Raw genomic sequence first — 18467 nt, forward strand, 5'->3', positions numbered from 1 at the left:
TATATATATATATATATGTATATATATGTATGTATATATATATATATATATATATATATATATATATATATATATATATATATATATATATATATATATATATATGTACATATATATATACTATTTATATGAAACAGTTCTGTAGAGATGAAGTAGTCTTGTGATTTTTCCCACACCTACATATTGTGCTCTACCACGGTATCGAGCACAATTCTCTGGATAATCCAATCAAGACATATATATATATATATATATATATATATATATATATATATATATATATATATATATATATATATATATATATACATATATATATATATATATATATGTATATATATATACATATATATATACATATATATATATATATATGACATCCTTGCTTTAATTTATATATATATATATATATATATATATATATATATACATATATATATATATATATATATATGACATCCTTGCTTTATTATATATAAAATATATAATAATAAATATATAATATATAATTTATATATATATAAATATATATATATATATATATAAATATATATATATATATATATATATATATATATATATATATATGACATCCTTGCTTTAATATATGTGTAGGAGACAATGGATATTACGAATGCATCTTTTATGCAAATGTACTGAGCACGGGCTGCTGGTTCAAAGCTCACGTTTGAACTTCCAGAGGGAAATGGAGTCAGCGTGTTTTTTTTAATGGCGTGATTGAAGAAGATGATTGGAGGCTGATTGAGTTTCTGCTTGTCTTTCAAACAAAAGTGTGCTTTTCTTCATGTCCTCCAAGTCTGCATTTGCACTTCTTAAGCTTTGAGGACTCCAACCTCTGTTTGGCCTACTTTCTACGTCTTGTCTAATTGGCTGCTCCAAGTGACGCCATTTGCTCACACGGCCATCTTGTCTCTGCAACCAGGAAGCTGCCATCTGCTCTGAGGCACAACCGGAATCAAACCTCAACTTCCTGTCGGCCGTGCAAGTGGTGCGTTAACTGTCACACTTTAATGCCAAAAATCCCTTCACTTCATTCAGTACGTAACATGATTTATTTTATTCTGCAGTACCGGATTTATTTAATTCCATACATTACTTTATTCTGAACGTCACAGGATTTATTTGTCTCCATATAGGATTCATTTTATTATGTACGTCACATGGTTTATTTTATTCCATTCTGTCCTTCACATGATTCATTTTATTCTATACATTACTTCATTCTTTACATCACATAATACATTTTTATTCTGTACATCTTTTTTATTCTATGTTTCACAAGATTTATTCTATTCTATACATTACTTTGTTGTATGCATCACATGATTTATTTTTTTCGATATATTACCTCACTCTATACTTCACATGATGTATTTTATTCTATACATGATTTATTGTATCCTATACAGTACTTTATTCTGTACGTCACATGATTTATGTTATTTTATATGTCACTTTATTTTATAGGTCAAATGATTTACTTTATTCATGATTTGTTTTATTCTATACATGATTTACTTCATTTTCTACATAATATAATTTAATTTTATATATGATTTACTTTATTACAGACATAATGCGATGAGGTGGCGACTTGTCCAGGGTGTACCCCGACTTCCGCCCTAATGCAGCAGGGATAGGCTGCATTAGGTAATTACACACACATGTTGACCAGAGGGGGAGCACTTAAAATGTTTACACACACTTGTTATTTCATATGTTGACAAGAAAGGAGCCCTTTCATAACCAACACACAGTCAATTTGAAAAGCCCTCCTTAGTACCACCCTAATTTTAATAGATTTCACCACCAGGGGTGCAAATGAGACATTCTCTATTAAACGCAATGGTTTTCCTTAAAGGGACCATGATTTCAGGCCTAACTTGTTCACCCTTTCTCATATGGAAGGTACTTTTGCGTGTTGATGTCCTAAGAAGGGTAGAAATACAAGAACACACGCACACACACACACACACACACACACACACACACACACACACACACACACACACACACACACACACACACACACACACATATATATATATTTATATACTGTAGTATATGTATATAAATATGTATGCATAATTATTCATCAATGTTACAATATTACCACATCCGTCCAGCCATCCATTTTCTAGCGCTTATTCCCTTTGGGGTCACGGGGGGTGCTGGTGCCTATCTCAGCTACAATCGGGTGGAAGTCGGGGTACACCCTGGACAAGTCGCCACCTGATCACGGTATTACTACATTTGATTATTTTGTTTTTGTCATTCCTCATGTTCACTGCTGGGAATGCCACAATTTTCCGGGAGCATGTTTCAAGTGCGGAGGATAGTTAACTGTCAATATTAATGTATAACTTTCCATGTATTAGTTTAAGTCAACTTCATTTAAATTTAAGGAGCACATGTCACAATGTTGTAGTTCAGTTTTACGGTCTTGGTTTATTTTGGGTACAGTAAGGGAAATAAATGCAAAACATTAATATGTCTAGCAATATTTACATTTAAAAATAAGGGAAGTCATTGATTTTTCCATCCATAATGACAATAATCTGTAAGATGATTCTCAGTTCTAACTGCAAACAGCATTTTATAATTTGTGTGTTAGTACAAATGCAAACATCATAACTCTCCAGTCCTGTACTTTGGTTTCAATCTCACGGTTCGGTTTAGTTTGAGTACAAAAAGGATACAAAATGCAAAACAGGAGACTTTATCAACAAAAGAGAAGTTTCACGCGTTGGTTTCTCCTTGGTACTATCACTAGCCATGAATGCTGCCAGCCAAATACTTGATTATATTTGTTTACTGAACTGAATTAATTAATATTATGTTCTACATATCGTTAATGTTTATATTGGAGAAAGCAAAGCACCAATTTTAATTAAATAGTGGTATTTCAGTTTGAGCACATAATAAGATAAGGCTCCTTAGTTTGACATTCACAGGTGGATTGGATCTCTTCTCGTAGGAAAAGAGGCTCTAATTGGGACTTCGGAATGCAAAAGTGATAACCATATCTTTGAGAAAAGACTACCTGTCTAGCTCAACGCCAACATTTGAGTTATGACTTAAAACAGTTGTTTTCCAGACACTTGCACACAAACATCTTCTTTGACTTAGACATACTTTAATGCAGTGGTTCTCAAATGGGGGTACGTGTACCCCTGGGGGTACTTGAAGGTATGCCAAGGGGTACGTGAGATTTTTTTTAAATATTCTAAAAACAGCAACAATTCAAAAATCCTTTATAAATATATTTATTGATTAATACTTTAACAAAATATGAATGTAACTTCATAAACTGAAAAGAAATGCAACAATGCAATATTCAGTGTTGACAGCTAGATTTTTTGTGGACATGTTCCATAAATATCGACGTTAAAGATTTCTTTTTTTGTGAAGAAATGTTTAGAGTTAAGTTCATGAATCCAGATGGATCTCTATTACAATCCCCAAAGAAGGCACTTAAAGTTGATGATTACTTCTATGTGTAGAAGTCTTTATTTATAATTGAATCACTTGTTTATTTTTCAACAAGTTTTTAGTTATTTTTATATCTTTCTTTCCAAATAGTTCAAGAAAGACCGCTACAAATGAGCAATATTTCGCACTGTTATACAATTTAATAAATCAGAAACTGCTGTATTTTACTTGATTATCTCTTTTTATCAACCAAAAAAGCTTTGCTCTGATTAGGTGGTGCTTGAATTAAAAAAATATTCACAGGGGGTACATCACTGAAAAAAGGTTGAGAACCACTGTTCTAATGATCCCCAAGGGAAATTGTTCCATACACACAGTAGCTCAGTTACAATGATGGAAAGTGTACTGTAAGGATGGAAAGGAAAATGCAGGTATAAATAGACTAAATATAGCAATATAAAATATAACATATATACATAATATTTACATAATATATGTACAGTATATTACGTGTACTGATATATTATATTATGTCTATACTATATATACAATATATAACAATTACCATGTACAATATTGCAGTATATGTGACAGCTACAGCATAAAATAGAGAGTAAATCCAGCAGAAATTAGAAAATAGACATTAAAAACAAAGAGAAGTAGCTAACATAGAAGGTGTCAGGTAATAGACAGATATCATCTATTGCTGAATGGCGAGTGCTTATATAGCTCGTTCTTTTTTGGTCAGGATGCGCTTTCCTGAATTAGCACACACACACACACACACACACTCACACACACACACACACACACACACACACACACACACACACACACACACACACACAGAAAGGAGGAATATAAAAACTGATGGTTTTGCTTCTTCAGTTTGGAGTCCTTAATTTTTTGACCTAGGCTCCTCCAGGTACTGCAGATCTGTTTAATGACACTCGCTCGTGATAAAGTAACTTTTTGTTCAGCAAAGCGTCTCCGACGTCTCTTATAATCCAGCCGCACTGCCATGTCGCCCTCCTGTGACAAGCCCAGAAATACACTTCCTTACACTTCTTGTCGCTCACTTCCAATGTGTCGCCTAAAAGAACTCCTCTGTGTCGTACAGCATTATATTAACCTTATCGCTCAATTTCAAAACACCATCACTAACGCCGGGTGATTTTTACCTGAGATAATACACCTAATAAAAAGTATTCGTCATCAAAACATGACACTGTGACGGGTCTCCAGCCGTCATCGTGTGTGTTGCTGTGACACTGGATACAAGACGCATCGTAGCAGGTTTGACTCTGATTTATTATTTCAATAATCATGTCTTCTTGCCCATCTGTCGCGCCAATTTCTGTCGCGGCGCACCTTTCGGTGGCTGGTGGCTGCGTCTTCCGCAGGGTGGCATCTCGCTCTGGGTCGATCTCGTCGCTCTTGTGGTCTTCGTTGTCGGGTGATTCCTCTCCTACTTCTGCCACGATTGCTCCTCCCTCTCCCCTTTTATGCTGCAGCAGAAGATGCAGTGATTGAGCACAGGTGTGTGGTGTACGCACCTGACTCGGATGGCTGTAGTGTCGCTCCAGCCCTGCCCCGCCTCTCCGCTCTGCTGCATGCTCCACCTCCTGGCCGCCATCTTGGGCAGGACCACCGTTAGCCCTGGCCCGCCTCTCCACAGACACATTTGAGCAGTTTTCTTTTATTTTAAACTCTGTCTCGTCTAACAAAATAAAAATAGGTTACCATCCAGAAATACTCTAAATTTACTGGAAAATTAGGAATTTGGGAACAAAAAAATCCTAAGAAAGAAAAAAAAATTCTAAAGATGGAAACTTTTGGTCTACCCTTTCCTGGGATATTTGAGTCATCCCTGGTGATGGCTCCAGTGTCCTTGGCACACAAATAGCTGCAACACCTACTTTACCTTCTAACGCTAATGCTGGCTGAAAATCAGCCTGTAGGAAAAAGTGTGTTTTGGAATAGGAAAACACCCGTGCCATCAATGATGTCTAAGACAATGCTGAAGCCACAATAGACCCGTGACACTCAGATAAACACAGCACAATAAAAAAATAAAATAAAAATATATTTATTTGCAGGGGTGAAAACCAATGGTGGTTTCGGTTTAAGGACATTAAATCAAATCACTGTACTCACTGCAACTATTACTCCTTCTTCATGTTTACACATCACAATGAAAAAAAAAACAGGACTCCTAATTAACATAGCAGGATCCTGCCCTCTTTTAGTACATTTTTTACCTAGAATGTTTCCATGGCAACCACCCCGGCCCGCTCCCACCTTCACTTAATGTGTCATCTTCATCTTCCTCACCCAGGAAGTGTCTGGAATATTTATTCCGGTCAAATTTAGATAAAATATTCCAGCGTTCCTATAACGGTACATATTCATGAGGGACATTAGAGAGGTCAGTGTACAGCTTGATTTAAGTTTTTTTTCACTGGATAGTAAATATATACTGCTAACCAAGCTGTACACTGACTACGCTAAAGTATATCCAAGTTTACTTGTGACACAATATCTATTGTATACTGTAGTACAAATATTGCTGAGAAGGTAAAGTTAAAGTACCACAGATAGTCACACACACACACTAGTTGTGGGGAAATTGACCTCAGCATTTGACCCATCCCCTTGTTCACCCCCTGGGAGCTGAGGGGAGCAGTGAGCAGAAGCGGTGGCCACGGTCGGGAATCATTTTTGTGATTTAACCCCCAATTCCAACCCTTGATGCTGAGTGCCAAGCAGGGAGCTAATAGGACCCATTTATTATAGTCTTTAGTATGACTTGGCCAGGGTTTACTTACTTTTAACGAATGTCTTTAAATATTTGACATGTTTGGAACCAAAAAAAGGTGGATATAATGTTTTATTGGGCAGCAGCAGTACATCTGTTTTACAAAGTCATTACTCAAATATTATTATAATCAATTCCATCAAATTTGACATAAAAGAATCTAAGCCAGGGGTGCCAAACTCATTCTGGGCCGGACTGGTAAAATCACGGCATGATAACTTAAAAATAAAGACCACTTCAGATTTTTTTTCTTTGTTAAAAAATAGATCAAGCACATTCTGAAATTGTACAAATCATAATGTTGTTGGTTTTTCTTAGACTTACATGTTGCGGTTAATATTAATCTATATTTATTTGTCATTATTTATATTTTCTGAATAAATGATGTGATAATGTTCATCAGTCAACTCATTGGTGTTAATTTTCAATTTATCAAGATAAAAAATGATATCAAAATCAAATTACAGTATATTATTTATATAGTTTTCTCATTTTCCTCGACTGATGTACAAACTTCATGTAGTTTATTTTGTACAAATGTAGCATCATCTACAAATATACAAATAATTGCTATTACGACATCCAGTGGACACATTTAGAACAGCAGTTTCTTTCATTCAAAAATTTCAGGTTCATTTTCATACTTAGCAAACTCATCCCGCGTGCCAGATAAAAGCTGTTCGTAGGCCTGATCCAGCCCTCGGGCCATACGTTTGACACCCCTGATCTAAGCTGTCCCAATGCTGGTTGGGATTTTCTAAAAGGTCCAAAATGCACCCAAAGGACACCTGGTCCTGTCCCCCAACTCCCTTTTGGGTAAAACAAGCTAATCCTCCCATTTCTTTCCTTGTGTTCCATAGCGCATCCATTCTAGTTTTACTTTGAAAACAAGTGGCAACTTCCTGTCCTCGTTCCTTCTCCTCTGGTTGTCTCGATTGGCTTGTTTAGGCTCCTCCTTCAAGAAAGCCAAAGAAAAAGTTGCACTTTGGAGGCTAAACGGATGCAGCTGAGGTCGGAGGTCACATCAGGTCAGGTCTTTGATGTTTGTTGTCTTCCTCTCCAGGAAGCGTCCGCCATGTTGTGACATCGTGTGAACCAGCGCTTCCTTTCTCTTTGATTGCCTGATCTTGACAAGCATCACGCCATGTCCAGCGTCTCTTTCCCTCGCCAGAGGTCCTCGGTCAATCCGGCGCCTTCTTACTGGCCGCTGCACTTCCTGCTGCTGGAGCTGCTGGTGCCGGGAAGCCTGCCCAACATGTCCAGACTGCCGGCCGCCACCAAGCGCGAGATCCTCATGGACGGCGACTTGGTGATCGGCGGCCTCTTCCCGGTGCACCACAAGGGCGAAGGCACGGAGGACTGCGGGAAGATCAACGAGGAGCGAGGCATCCAGAGGCTGGAGGCCATGTTGTTGGCGCTGGACGAGATTAACGCCAGCGATCGCATTCTTCCTGGTCTCCAGCTGGGGGCGCACATCCTGGACACCTGCTCTAAGGACACCTACGCCCTGGAGCAGTCCCTGGATTTTGTCAGGGCGTCACTCACCAAGGTGCACGACCCGGGTTTCATCTGTCCCGATGGCTCGCGGCCCATCCAAAATGAAGTCCCGCTGGCGATATCGGGGGTCATTGGAGGGTCCTACAGTGACGTGTCCATTCAGGTACATTACATTGCTTTTTCTTTCAGACTGCTAAAATATTTTTTTAAGTTAGCAATAAATGCCTAAATCTACAATTATTTGTACAATTAATAATAATAATAAATTAGATTTATATTGCGCTTTTCTAAACACTCAAAGCACTCACAGAGAAGTGGGACTCAACATTCATTCACACCTGGTGGTGGTAAGCTACATCAGTTGCCACAGCTGCCCTGGGGTAGACTGACGGAAGCGTGGCTGCCAGTTTGCGCCTACGGCCCCTCCGACTACCACCTATCATTCATTCATTATTCATTCACCAGTGTGAGCGGCACCGGGGGCAAAGGGTGAAGTGTCCTGCCCAATGATACAACGGCAGCAATTTTTTGGATGTCAATAGGTGGGGGAGCAAACCTGCAACCCTCAGGTTTCTGGCCGGCCGCTCTACCCACTACGCCATGCCGCCCCAATAAAATATTAATTAAAATACTTAATGAAAACAACATTTATAATAACATTTTTCTGTTTGTGTTTTACTCCATCTTCCAACTTCTAATGTTTGAATAAATTAAAATAAAATAAAAAATATATTATTTTATTTGTATTTTCTAACAGCTAAAAATAAATGGATATATTTTTTTAAATATATTAACAAAATGCATGTCTTGAATTTAATACGAAATTAACGTAAGCGGAAGAAGATGGATGGATTAACATTAATAAAATATATCATTCCAAAAATAAAATAAAATCCTGCAGTGAGTTCGTTTTTTTCTGCCATCTCAAATAGACTTTTCAAAAGTACCAATCAACAATTTAGTTTGTGTTTTTTCCTGTCAGCTTGAAGTAAAATTAAATTAAAAAAACTATATATATATATATATATATACTGTATATATATATGTATGTATATTTGTATTTATATTTATATATATATATATATATATATACATATACAGTATATATATATATATATATATATATATACATATATATATATATATAAATATATATATATATATATATATATATATATATATATACATTGTGAAGACTGTGTGGCATAACGATGCCGGATTTGTTCCTCCGAGGATGCGTCGGGCAAGAACACAGCAAAAGGTAAGAAATAAATTATTTATTAAAATAATAAAACAGGCTAGAAACAAAACACTGGTGCAAACACAAAGCGCTAGCATGGATGCTAGGAAAACAAACGGAAACACAAATACTAGGCACGAAGGCACGAAAAGGGAAAACAAAACATTTAGCATGAGAGTTAGGAATAAACAAAGTTATAGCGTGTAAGCTAGCCAGAATATACATCTAAAGCAGTCGTCACTGTTGCACGAAGGCAAATTGATCCCAGGCAGAACAACGAAAATAAGGTAGCAATCAATAGTAACAGGTGTGAGGGAACCGAGAGTAGCAGGTTGAACTAATAAACAACCAAACAGGGAATAAGGACGTGAAACAACAGAGTGATACAAAAATGGAACAAAAGCAAGAATATGGGTATGTTTCGGACTTCGGATCATAACATATATACATATATATATATATATATATCTTGATTGGATTATCCAGAGAATAGTGCTAAATATCGTGGTAGAGCGCAATATGTAGGTGTGGGAAAAATCACAAGACTACTTCATCTCTACAGAACTGTTTCATGAGGGGTTCCCTCAATCATCATGATGATTGAGGGAACCCCTCATGAACCCCTCATGAAACAGTTCTGTAGAGATAAAGTAGTCTTGTGATTTTTCCCACACCTACATACATATATATATATATATATTTTATTTTTTATTTTTATATATATATATATATATATATATATATACATATACATATATACAGTATATATATACTTATTTATACACATATATGTACACAAAGCCTCTAGCTGGCACTGCGAGTGTTTATCCAGTGCACGGTAAACATGAAAACATGACACCCTTTTCATTTCTATCACAGCATCTCAGTCATATTGTGCCAATTTCTGCGACTTTCCACATTTAAAGTCTGCTTTTAGTGCAAATCCATTATTCTGCTTACTCCCGCTTACTCGGAATTGGGACGGTAAAAGTTTGACTCAAATTGGCTTCTCCGCTGTGTCTTTTTTATGCTTTGCAGTGGCACCCGAATGAATGTTTCAGTGCGGGTGAGTCATCATTACGACAGTCAGATGGCTTAAAAAAAAGTACAGATAGCAACATCATTAGTTCAGAATTTTAACGGTCCGCTTGGACCGAACCAATTAGGAACCGGTACCTAAGAGTACTGGTACTCAGTATACTGTTGTGATCCGGTTCCCGGTTCCCGGATCACATTTCTAGTTTATGTTTGTATCCTTTTTTGTGTTTTGATCATTTCTGGACTCTGCCGATCCCATTGTTTGAGCACTTTCTAGTTTATATTCATCACCATGGAGACTTCATTTGTTCCACCTGCACTGGCCCCTGGCGCACACCTGTCTTTGATTATTGTTTTGTATTTAAGACCGCCTGCTACCTTAGTTCTTTCTGGACGTTTTGTTTGCTTCTTGCAACAGTTGCGTGTGATATTCTTGCCTTCTGTATGTACTTTGCTAAGTCTTGGCCTTGCTTCCGCGCGATCGGCACGCGCTTCTAAGGACTTTGAACTCGACTCTTGCTAACCGTTAGCATTTCGCTTCCCGTGCATTGGCACACCTTTGTTTTCCTTTTGTACAAGTGTTCTTTTGTTATATTTTTATATTAAACCAGGCTCCTACCTTCAATCCTGCTGCTCCTTGTCCTGTAACATCCGGGGGTGACAACTCACGCGCATCCAATATGCGTCGTCAACGCAACATATACATCCATATTCAGTGGAGCATTGTTTGTTAACTCTTACTGTCTGGTACTGTCTGCCTTATTGCTCTGTTGATGTGGAAAGTCGCTAAGGAGAACATTACTCTTGTTGTATATCATTACGGAAGTCTCGCAAGATTAGAACTATAAGATTAGAATTATTTGATAACAGATCTCCAGTCAACCGATTCATGACTTTTATACCATCGACCGATCCGTACCAGATATAGTACGATCCAGAGGCTCGCCAAACGATGTATTCATACTATTATCATTATTTTTTACTCCCATATATCAACATATATACCTTTTAAACAACATTACAATTACTCTCTTGAGATGTATTGCCATTGAGTTCCATATGAAAATACATTTAAAAATATTTCTAAACATTGCAATTAATCCTTCTATTCTTATTATGTGCCAACAATATTTTTAAGCAAACCAATAATTAGTAAAATACTTGTTGAACAGGTGCGGTAGAAAACGGATGGATGGATTAAAATGCATGAGAATGTTTTGTATTTTAGATGTTATTTTTAACACTGTGATTACCAGCGGAATTATTCATTACTTATCGTGTTAAGTAATGTCAGCTGAGATTGATCTGACAGCCAGATGCAGTCATCAAAAGAGCCATAGGTTCCCTACCCCTGGGCTAACCCTTTTATTTTTGTTCTGTTTTTCTGCCATCTAAAATGTTTTTTTTATCATAAAAAGAATAACAACTAATTATTTCATTTGTTGTTTTCTGCTATTTTGAATTAATTGATTAAATTAAATACTAAAAATTTACAGTTTCAGTCTATATTCTGATTTTTTTTTGTTGCATGTTTGTAATACAAATATCCTCAAAGTTTTATGATTATTACACAAATAATCAATAATTAATGGGCACTTATTAGCGTAACAGCGCTTCTCTTGATGGTGGACATGTTTGTTTGTTTTTTTAACCTTGAGGTGTTGCTAACAAACACCTCAAAGTTACAGCAGGTTTTTTTATGCATTGAGCTGTGTGAGAAATTTCAAGCCAATCCAACATTCGTGATGTATTTGTCAGAAAAATACACATTAAAGGTGCATGTTTTGACACATGTTATGCTTTTTTGTCCAGCGCTTCAGGAGTACAAGGTTAGACGTAGGGTGTCCCGTCTTTTTCCCACGACTACACACTTTTGAGCGCGAGTCAGGAAGACTCCTCATAAGAAATTCTGTTTGAGCTTGCTGTGGGAGTTTATAAACATCTTTTCGCACTGTAATTGGCACCAGCTCCACACAGAGCGCAGCAAGGAGGAGGGAGTGTTGATCTGTGGTTAAAACACGACCCCAAAGTCTTCATGCTCTTTCCGAACATTCACACAAAATGTCCGCCTTCTTCTTTTGTCTTTTTGCTGACGAAAGAACAGTGTTTTTTACACCACTTCCTGTCAGAGTGGGAGCGACCACCCACTCGTCCTGAAATGAAGCTTCTTTGAGTTCTCAATGGGAACTTTCATGATCTTCAACATCCTTGCAAACAAGCTTCTCTTCTTCCTCCTCTGGCAGGCAGAACGGTGTGTGTGTGTGTGTGTGTGTGTGCGTGCGTGCGTGTGTGCGTGTATGTGTGTGTGTGTGTGTGTGTGTGTGTGTGTGTGTGTGTGTGTGTGTGTGCCTAATGTGATATAACGCAACATATTGTAAAGTAACATATAATAAAATAACAGATAAGAAACGGTAAGGTAATGCAATGTGATGATACTTAACATATCGTAGCATACCTTATCATATCGTAACATAATTCAGCCTAAAATTATGTAACAACATTATGTAACATAGCATTACATAAAAAAAAATGTATAATGAAATAGCATAACATAGATTAGATAATGTACCGCAGCGTAACATTACATGATTTAAGATAAAGTGACATAAGACATTTTAACATGAAATGACGTAACATGAAATGACGTAACATGAAGTGACGTAACATGAAATAACGTAACATGAAATAACGTAACATAAAATAACGTAACATAAAATAACATAACATGAAATAACGTAACAAGAAATAATGTAACAAGAAATAACGTAACATGAAATAACGTAACCTGAAATAACGTAACATGAAATAATGTAACATGAAATAACGTAACATGAAATAATAATAAGATAACGTAAGGTAAGGTAACCTAACATAACCTAACATAACATTAAATAACAGTTGGAAAACTAACAAAACATAGATAAAATGAGGTAAAAAGCAATGCAAGGTAGCATTAAGGTAACGTAACATTCGATTAAATAAGACATCGTACTATTAAACATAAAAACGATAACATATGATAACATAAAATAATGTAACACAAAATAACGTAACATAAAATAACGCAACATAAAATAACGTAACACAAAATAACGTAACATAAAATAACATAACATGAAATAACGTAACATGAAATAACGTAACATAAAATAACATAACATTAAATAACGTAACATGAAATAACGTAACATGAAACAACGTTACATGAAATAAACATAACATAATATAATGTTACATAATATAACGTAACATAATATAACGAAACATAATATAACGAAACATAATATAACGTAACATAATATAACGTAACATAATATAACGTAACATAATATAACGTAACATAATATAACGTAACATAAGATAACGTAAGATAAGGTGACATAACATAACCTAACATAACATTACATAACAGTTAGTGAAAATAACTAAATAGATAAAATGGGGTAACGTAATGCAAGGAAGCATTAAGTAAGCATTAAGTAAGATAGCATTAAGTAAGGTAAGGTAATGTACGATTAAATATCGTACGTATCTCTTATGTGTGACTGTCATCTACTGGTCACACTTATTACACCATGTTCCCCAACCAGAATTAATAAATCTTTGCATTCATTTATGTGAAAATGAAAGGATTTTCAGTGCGCCTCATAATCTGAAAAATATGGTCACTAGATAATTTACAATAACAAATCATAGGTAACATAAAAGAACATAACGTAACACAAGGTAACAAAATAAAATAGGATAATACTCGGTTGGTAGAGCAGCCGTGCCAGCAACTTGAGGGTTGCAGGTTCGATTCCCGCTTCCGGCATCCTAGTCACTGCCGTTGTGTCCTTGGGCAAGACACTTTACCCACCTGCTCCCAGTGCCACCCTCACTGGTTTAAATGTAATTTAGATATTGGGTTTCACTATGTAAAGCGCTTTGAGTCACTAGAGAAAAGCGCTATATAAATATAGTTCACTTCACACTTCACTACTCAACATTCTAACCACTAGTTAAATCATTTAGAATTATTTTCGGAAACAGTTTAATGTACTTTGTTAAATAAATTAAGAAAAAATATTATACAAAAGGAAATTGATCACAATGTGAGTTAAATATATATTAGATATATACAATATAACAATATGACTATTTTTTTTACTAAGGAATGTAATATTCTGCAAAGCTGAAATCCAACTGTATTATGTTGTTGTGAACTAATTAAGTGCAGATTTATTTTTGTTCTCCATCCCTCAGTTTCCACCTTCATCTTCATCACACTCACTTTCTAAGTGTTGGAGCGACAACTTTTGTCACTTTGGAAAAACATCCTTTGTGAACTTTGTGTGAGACTTACGTGTTAACATTGTGTAAAACTGTGTGTGAAACTGTGTGCGCTCGACACAAACTCTGTTGCCTCGTTAATTGCTACTCTCAGTAGTTGGAGCAATTTATTGATGCTTCTTGTTGTTGTCCTTTGTGTTGTTGTAGTACTTGTCGTTAATTTTCTTGTTTTTATTACTGTTGTGAACCACCTAAGTAAAACCAAAAAGACGATTTCTTCCTGATTTTTTTATCGTCACAGGAAGTTAGTTTTTACATAAAGTAAATTATTAAGATTAATGATAAAACAAATATTGGATTAATGAGATGATAAGAATCCCTCATGTCTTTATCCATAGTTAATAAGTTATAATTGACATGGTAAATCAAAATGCAACAAAATGAATTCCAGCCTGAACTTAAATCACCTTTGCTCTGTAATATTTGCATATTCATTATCATCAAGTTGTTTGGAGGGCTATAACAAATTGGCAATTATCATATTTCAAATCAATGCCAAAAATCCCATTCATCAAATAAAAAGATGTGTGTTTTTAATGAACAGTAGAAGGACCAACAAAAATTGCAAGTCATTTTACTAAATTATCTCAAAATTCTGCACGATATTGATAATCCCATTCCTAATTTGTGAAAATTTGTAATTATTCAATAAAACTATTAAAATTAATTAGCTTGGACATTTTTAACTGACTACAAACAGTTTAAACTGACTGTAATCCGTCTAGTTTTAAGTGTTTTCCACAAATTCATTATTAGGTGTGTCAAAAATAGGAATTATGGTTCTCATTTGTAACAATACTTAATCCATCAAAAAAAAAAAAAAAAAAAAATTAAAAATAAAATAAAATCTATCAAAAATCAATTGTTTATTTAATCCTTCCTGTCCAGCCACTCGGGCAAATCATATTGTTTTTGATTATCATATCTGCTGTACAGATTTACTTGTGGGATACTTCTCCTGTTGCCTTATTTATATTTGACTTTATTTAAAGGGGAACATTATCACCAGACCTATGTAAGCGTCAATATATACCTCGATGTTGCAGAAAAAAGACCTTTTTTTTTTTTAACCGATTTCCAAACTCTAAATGGGTGAATTTTGGCGAATTAAATGCCTTTTTATTATTCATAGGTAATCAATCCGCCATTTTCTCAAAACATTACAAACAAGTCAAATCAGCTCTGTTATTTTCCATTTTTTAGACTGTTTTCCGTACCTTGGAGACATCATGCCTCGTCGGTGTGTTGTCGGAGGGTGTAACAACACTATCAGGTACGGATTCAAGGGGATTTACGTGGAGTGTGCATCGATTAGCACGGCATGCTAATCGATGCTAACATGCTATTTAGGCTAGCTGTATGTACATATTGCATCGTTATGCCTCATTTGTAGTTATATTTGCATCCAGCCTTTCCCTCCACCCACATTTAATGCCAAACAAACACATACCAATCGACGGATTCAAGTTGCACCAGTGTCAAAAGATGCGAAAGTCTCTCGTTTGGTCTGCACATTTTTACCGGTGATGCTACGACAGACATGGCACAGAGAAACGTGTGGATATCCTGCAACACTCAAAGCAGATGCATTTCCAACGATAAAGTCAACGAAATCACAAAGGTGAGTTTTGTTGATGTTATTGACTTATGTGCTAATCAGACATATTTGGTTGCGGCATGACTGCCAGCTAATCGATGCTAACATGCTATTTAGTCCAGCTGTATGTACACTTGTAGCTATATTTGCATCCAGCCTTTTCCTCCACCCACATTTAATGCCATACAAACACTTACCAATCGACGGATTTGAGTTACTCCAGTGGTCAAAAGATGCAATCGTTGGTTAGAAGGCGATCGCCAAATAGCTTCAATAGCTATTCGCTCAATAGCTTCAGTTTCTTCTTCAATTTCGCTTTCCCTATCTGCCTCCACACTCCAACTATCCGTTTCAATACATGTCTAATCTGTTGAATCGCTTAAACCGCTGAAATCTGAGTCTGAATCTGAGCTAATGCCGCAATATCTTGCTGTGCTAACCGCCATGTTTGTTTGTATTGGCATCACTAGAAGACGTCACAGGAAAATGGACGTGTGGATTTACAGATAGCGGAAAATCAGGCACTTTAAAGCCTTTTTTCGGGATATTCCATGATGGGTAAAATTTTGAAAATACTTTGAAAAATAAAATAAGCCACTGGGAACCGGTTTTTATTGGTTTTAACCCTTCTGAAATTGTGATAATGTTCCCCTTTAATGGTTGGGAATCATTTTTTAAAACAACACCGGTTTTCTTGTAAGTATTATAGAAATGTACAACAGTTATTTATCTAATGTAGTTAATTATTGACCTGGCACCCGATGTTATTAAAAAAGTATTAATATTGAATCAAAAATCGATTCTATATCGAATTGTTACCCCCCCAGAATCATATCGCATTGGATCTTGTACTGCCTAATGATTCACAGACCTATTCATCATAATTTTTTTTATTTATTCATTTTTATCCTTACAAAATTACGTTTGTTTTGTAAACTTTGTACTCTAATCTTAGACTTTTGTCAAAAAAATATACTTTTTAGAGGTAACTTATTGCTACGAATTAATGTATTCATTATCATAACTTTTCTTTATTTATCTATTTTAATTCCTATTTTTCTCCTTCCCTTGTTTTTCCATCCATCCATCCATTTCCTACCGCTTGTCCCTTTTGGGGCTGCAGGGGGCGGGGGGGGGGCGCTGGAGCCTATCTCAGCTACAATCAGGCGGAAGGCGTCGTACACCCTGCTGGATAAGTCGCCACCTCATCAGAGGGCTTCCTTGTCTTTCATCACTGGATATTCATATACTTATTGCTGTTCGGTTACAAACGATAGTGTTTCAAGACAAGTACAAATAAATAGGCTGTGCTTCTTTCTGCTCCTTTTCAGACATGTTAAAATGTTTAAGTGTAAACATGAGATGTGTAATGGAAAAAAAAACTGTTAATTAGCATGAGGTTGTTAGTAATTTGAGTCCACGGGAGCAGAAAGAAACTAAAAGGTGTCAACATGATCCACACTATAAAAGTAAAAAACATAAACCATGGATGTGTAGACGTACAGTGGACGCATGGAAGAGGAAGCATGTATGTAGCGTGCCTGCTGTCTGAATCCATCACGTTGACTCACGTCATGCCCTCCAGAACTGCGAATGTGCATCTCGTCTTTGGGCTGTTTGAGCTAAAGGAGGCCAAACACATGTTGATGTGCTGATGTGTTGTTATTATCAGCATGATTGTGTACAGCAGCTCGCAAAATATCAGTAATTATCTTAAATACAACTTCACGCAGCACAATACTGTAGCACTTGGACTGTTATGATCCGCTGCCCGGATCATATGATTTAGATTTTTTAGTCTTTTTGTGTTTTCTGTTGGTTTTAGACTCCTTCAGTTCATGTATGTGCACCTCTCAGTTTGTTTCCAGGGTTACTCATTATTTTCACCTGCCGCTTGCTCCTGACCCACACCTGTTTTGTGATTATCGTCATTATTTAGCCTGCCTTCTCCCGTCAGTCTGTCTTGCTTCCTAATTTGTCTTCGCACAACAAGTAACGACGTTTTGTTTCCTACTTGCTACCTGCTAGCTTCCACGCTAGGCTATTTTGTTTTCTAGCTCCCATGCTAGCTCTTTTAGTTTTGTCTGTCTGATTTGTATTTTGAATAAATCATTGTTCCTACCTGCACGCTGTGTCCGAAGCCCGTCTGCATCCCTGGGAGAACGAAATCCGCATCACCACGTGACCAACTCGTTAGATGGACGTCACCATGGGTGATCATGCAATAGATGCCGAGTGCCATCCAATCACTTACGGGGTCGCGGGGGTGCTGGAGCCTATCTCAGCTGCATTCGGGCGAAAGGTGGTGTACACCCTGGACAAGTCGCCACCTCATCGCAGGGTCAACACAGATAGAAAGACAACATTCACACTCACACACTAGGGCCAATTTAGTGTTGCCAATCAACCTATCCCCAGGTGCATGTCTTTGGAGGTGGGAGGAAGCCGGGGTACCTGAATGGAACCCACATAGTCACGGAGAGAACATGCAA

At 36.4% G+C, this 18467-nt stretch overlaps 1 protein-coding gene across 1 annotated transcript in view; it reads left to right on the forward strand.

Annotated features, from left to right (window-relative positions):
• The first annotated feature begins 7282 nt into the window (after nucleotides 1–7282).
• The window catches only part of grm2b (glutamate receptor, metabotropic 2b), a 32964-nt gene continuing 21779 nt past the window's right edge, over nucleotides 7283–18467 (forward strand). Inside the window, exon 1 of the mRNA XM_061874652.1 lies at nucleotides 7283–7931. Coding sequence (XP_061730636.1) covers nucleotides 7416–7931 — 516 coding nt within the window. The 5' untranslated portion in view covers nucleotides 7283–7415. The remainder of the gene's footprint in view (nucleotides 7932–18467) is intronic.

The sequence above is a fragment of the Nerophis ophidion genome, linkage group LG16 (genome assembly GCF_033978795.1).
Source record: "Nerophis ophidion isolate RoL-2023_Sa linkage group LG16, RoL_Noph_v1.0, whole genome shotgun sequence".
NCBI lineage: Eukaryota > Metazoa > Chordata > Actinopteri > Syngnathiformes > Syngnathidae > Nerophis > Nerophis ophidion.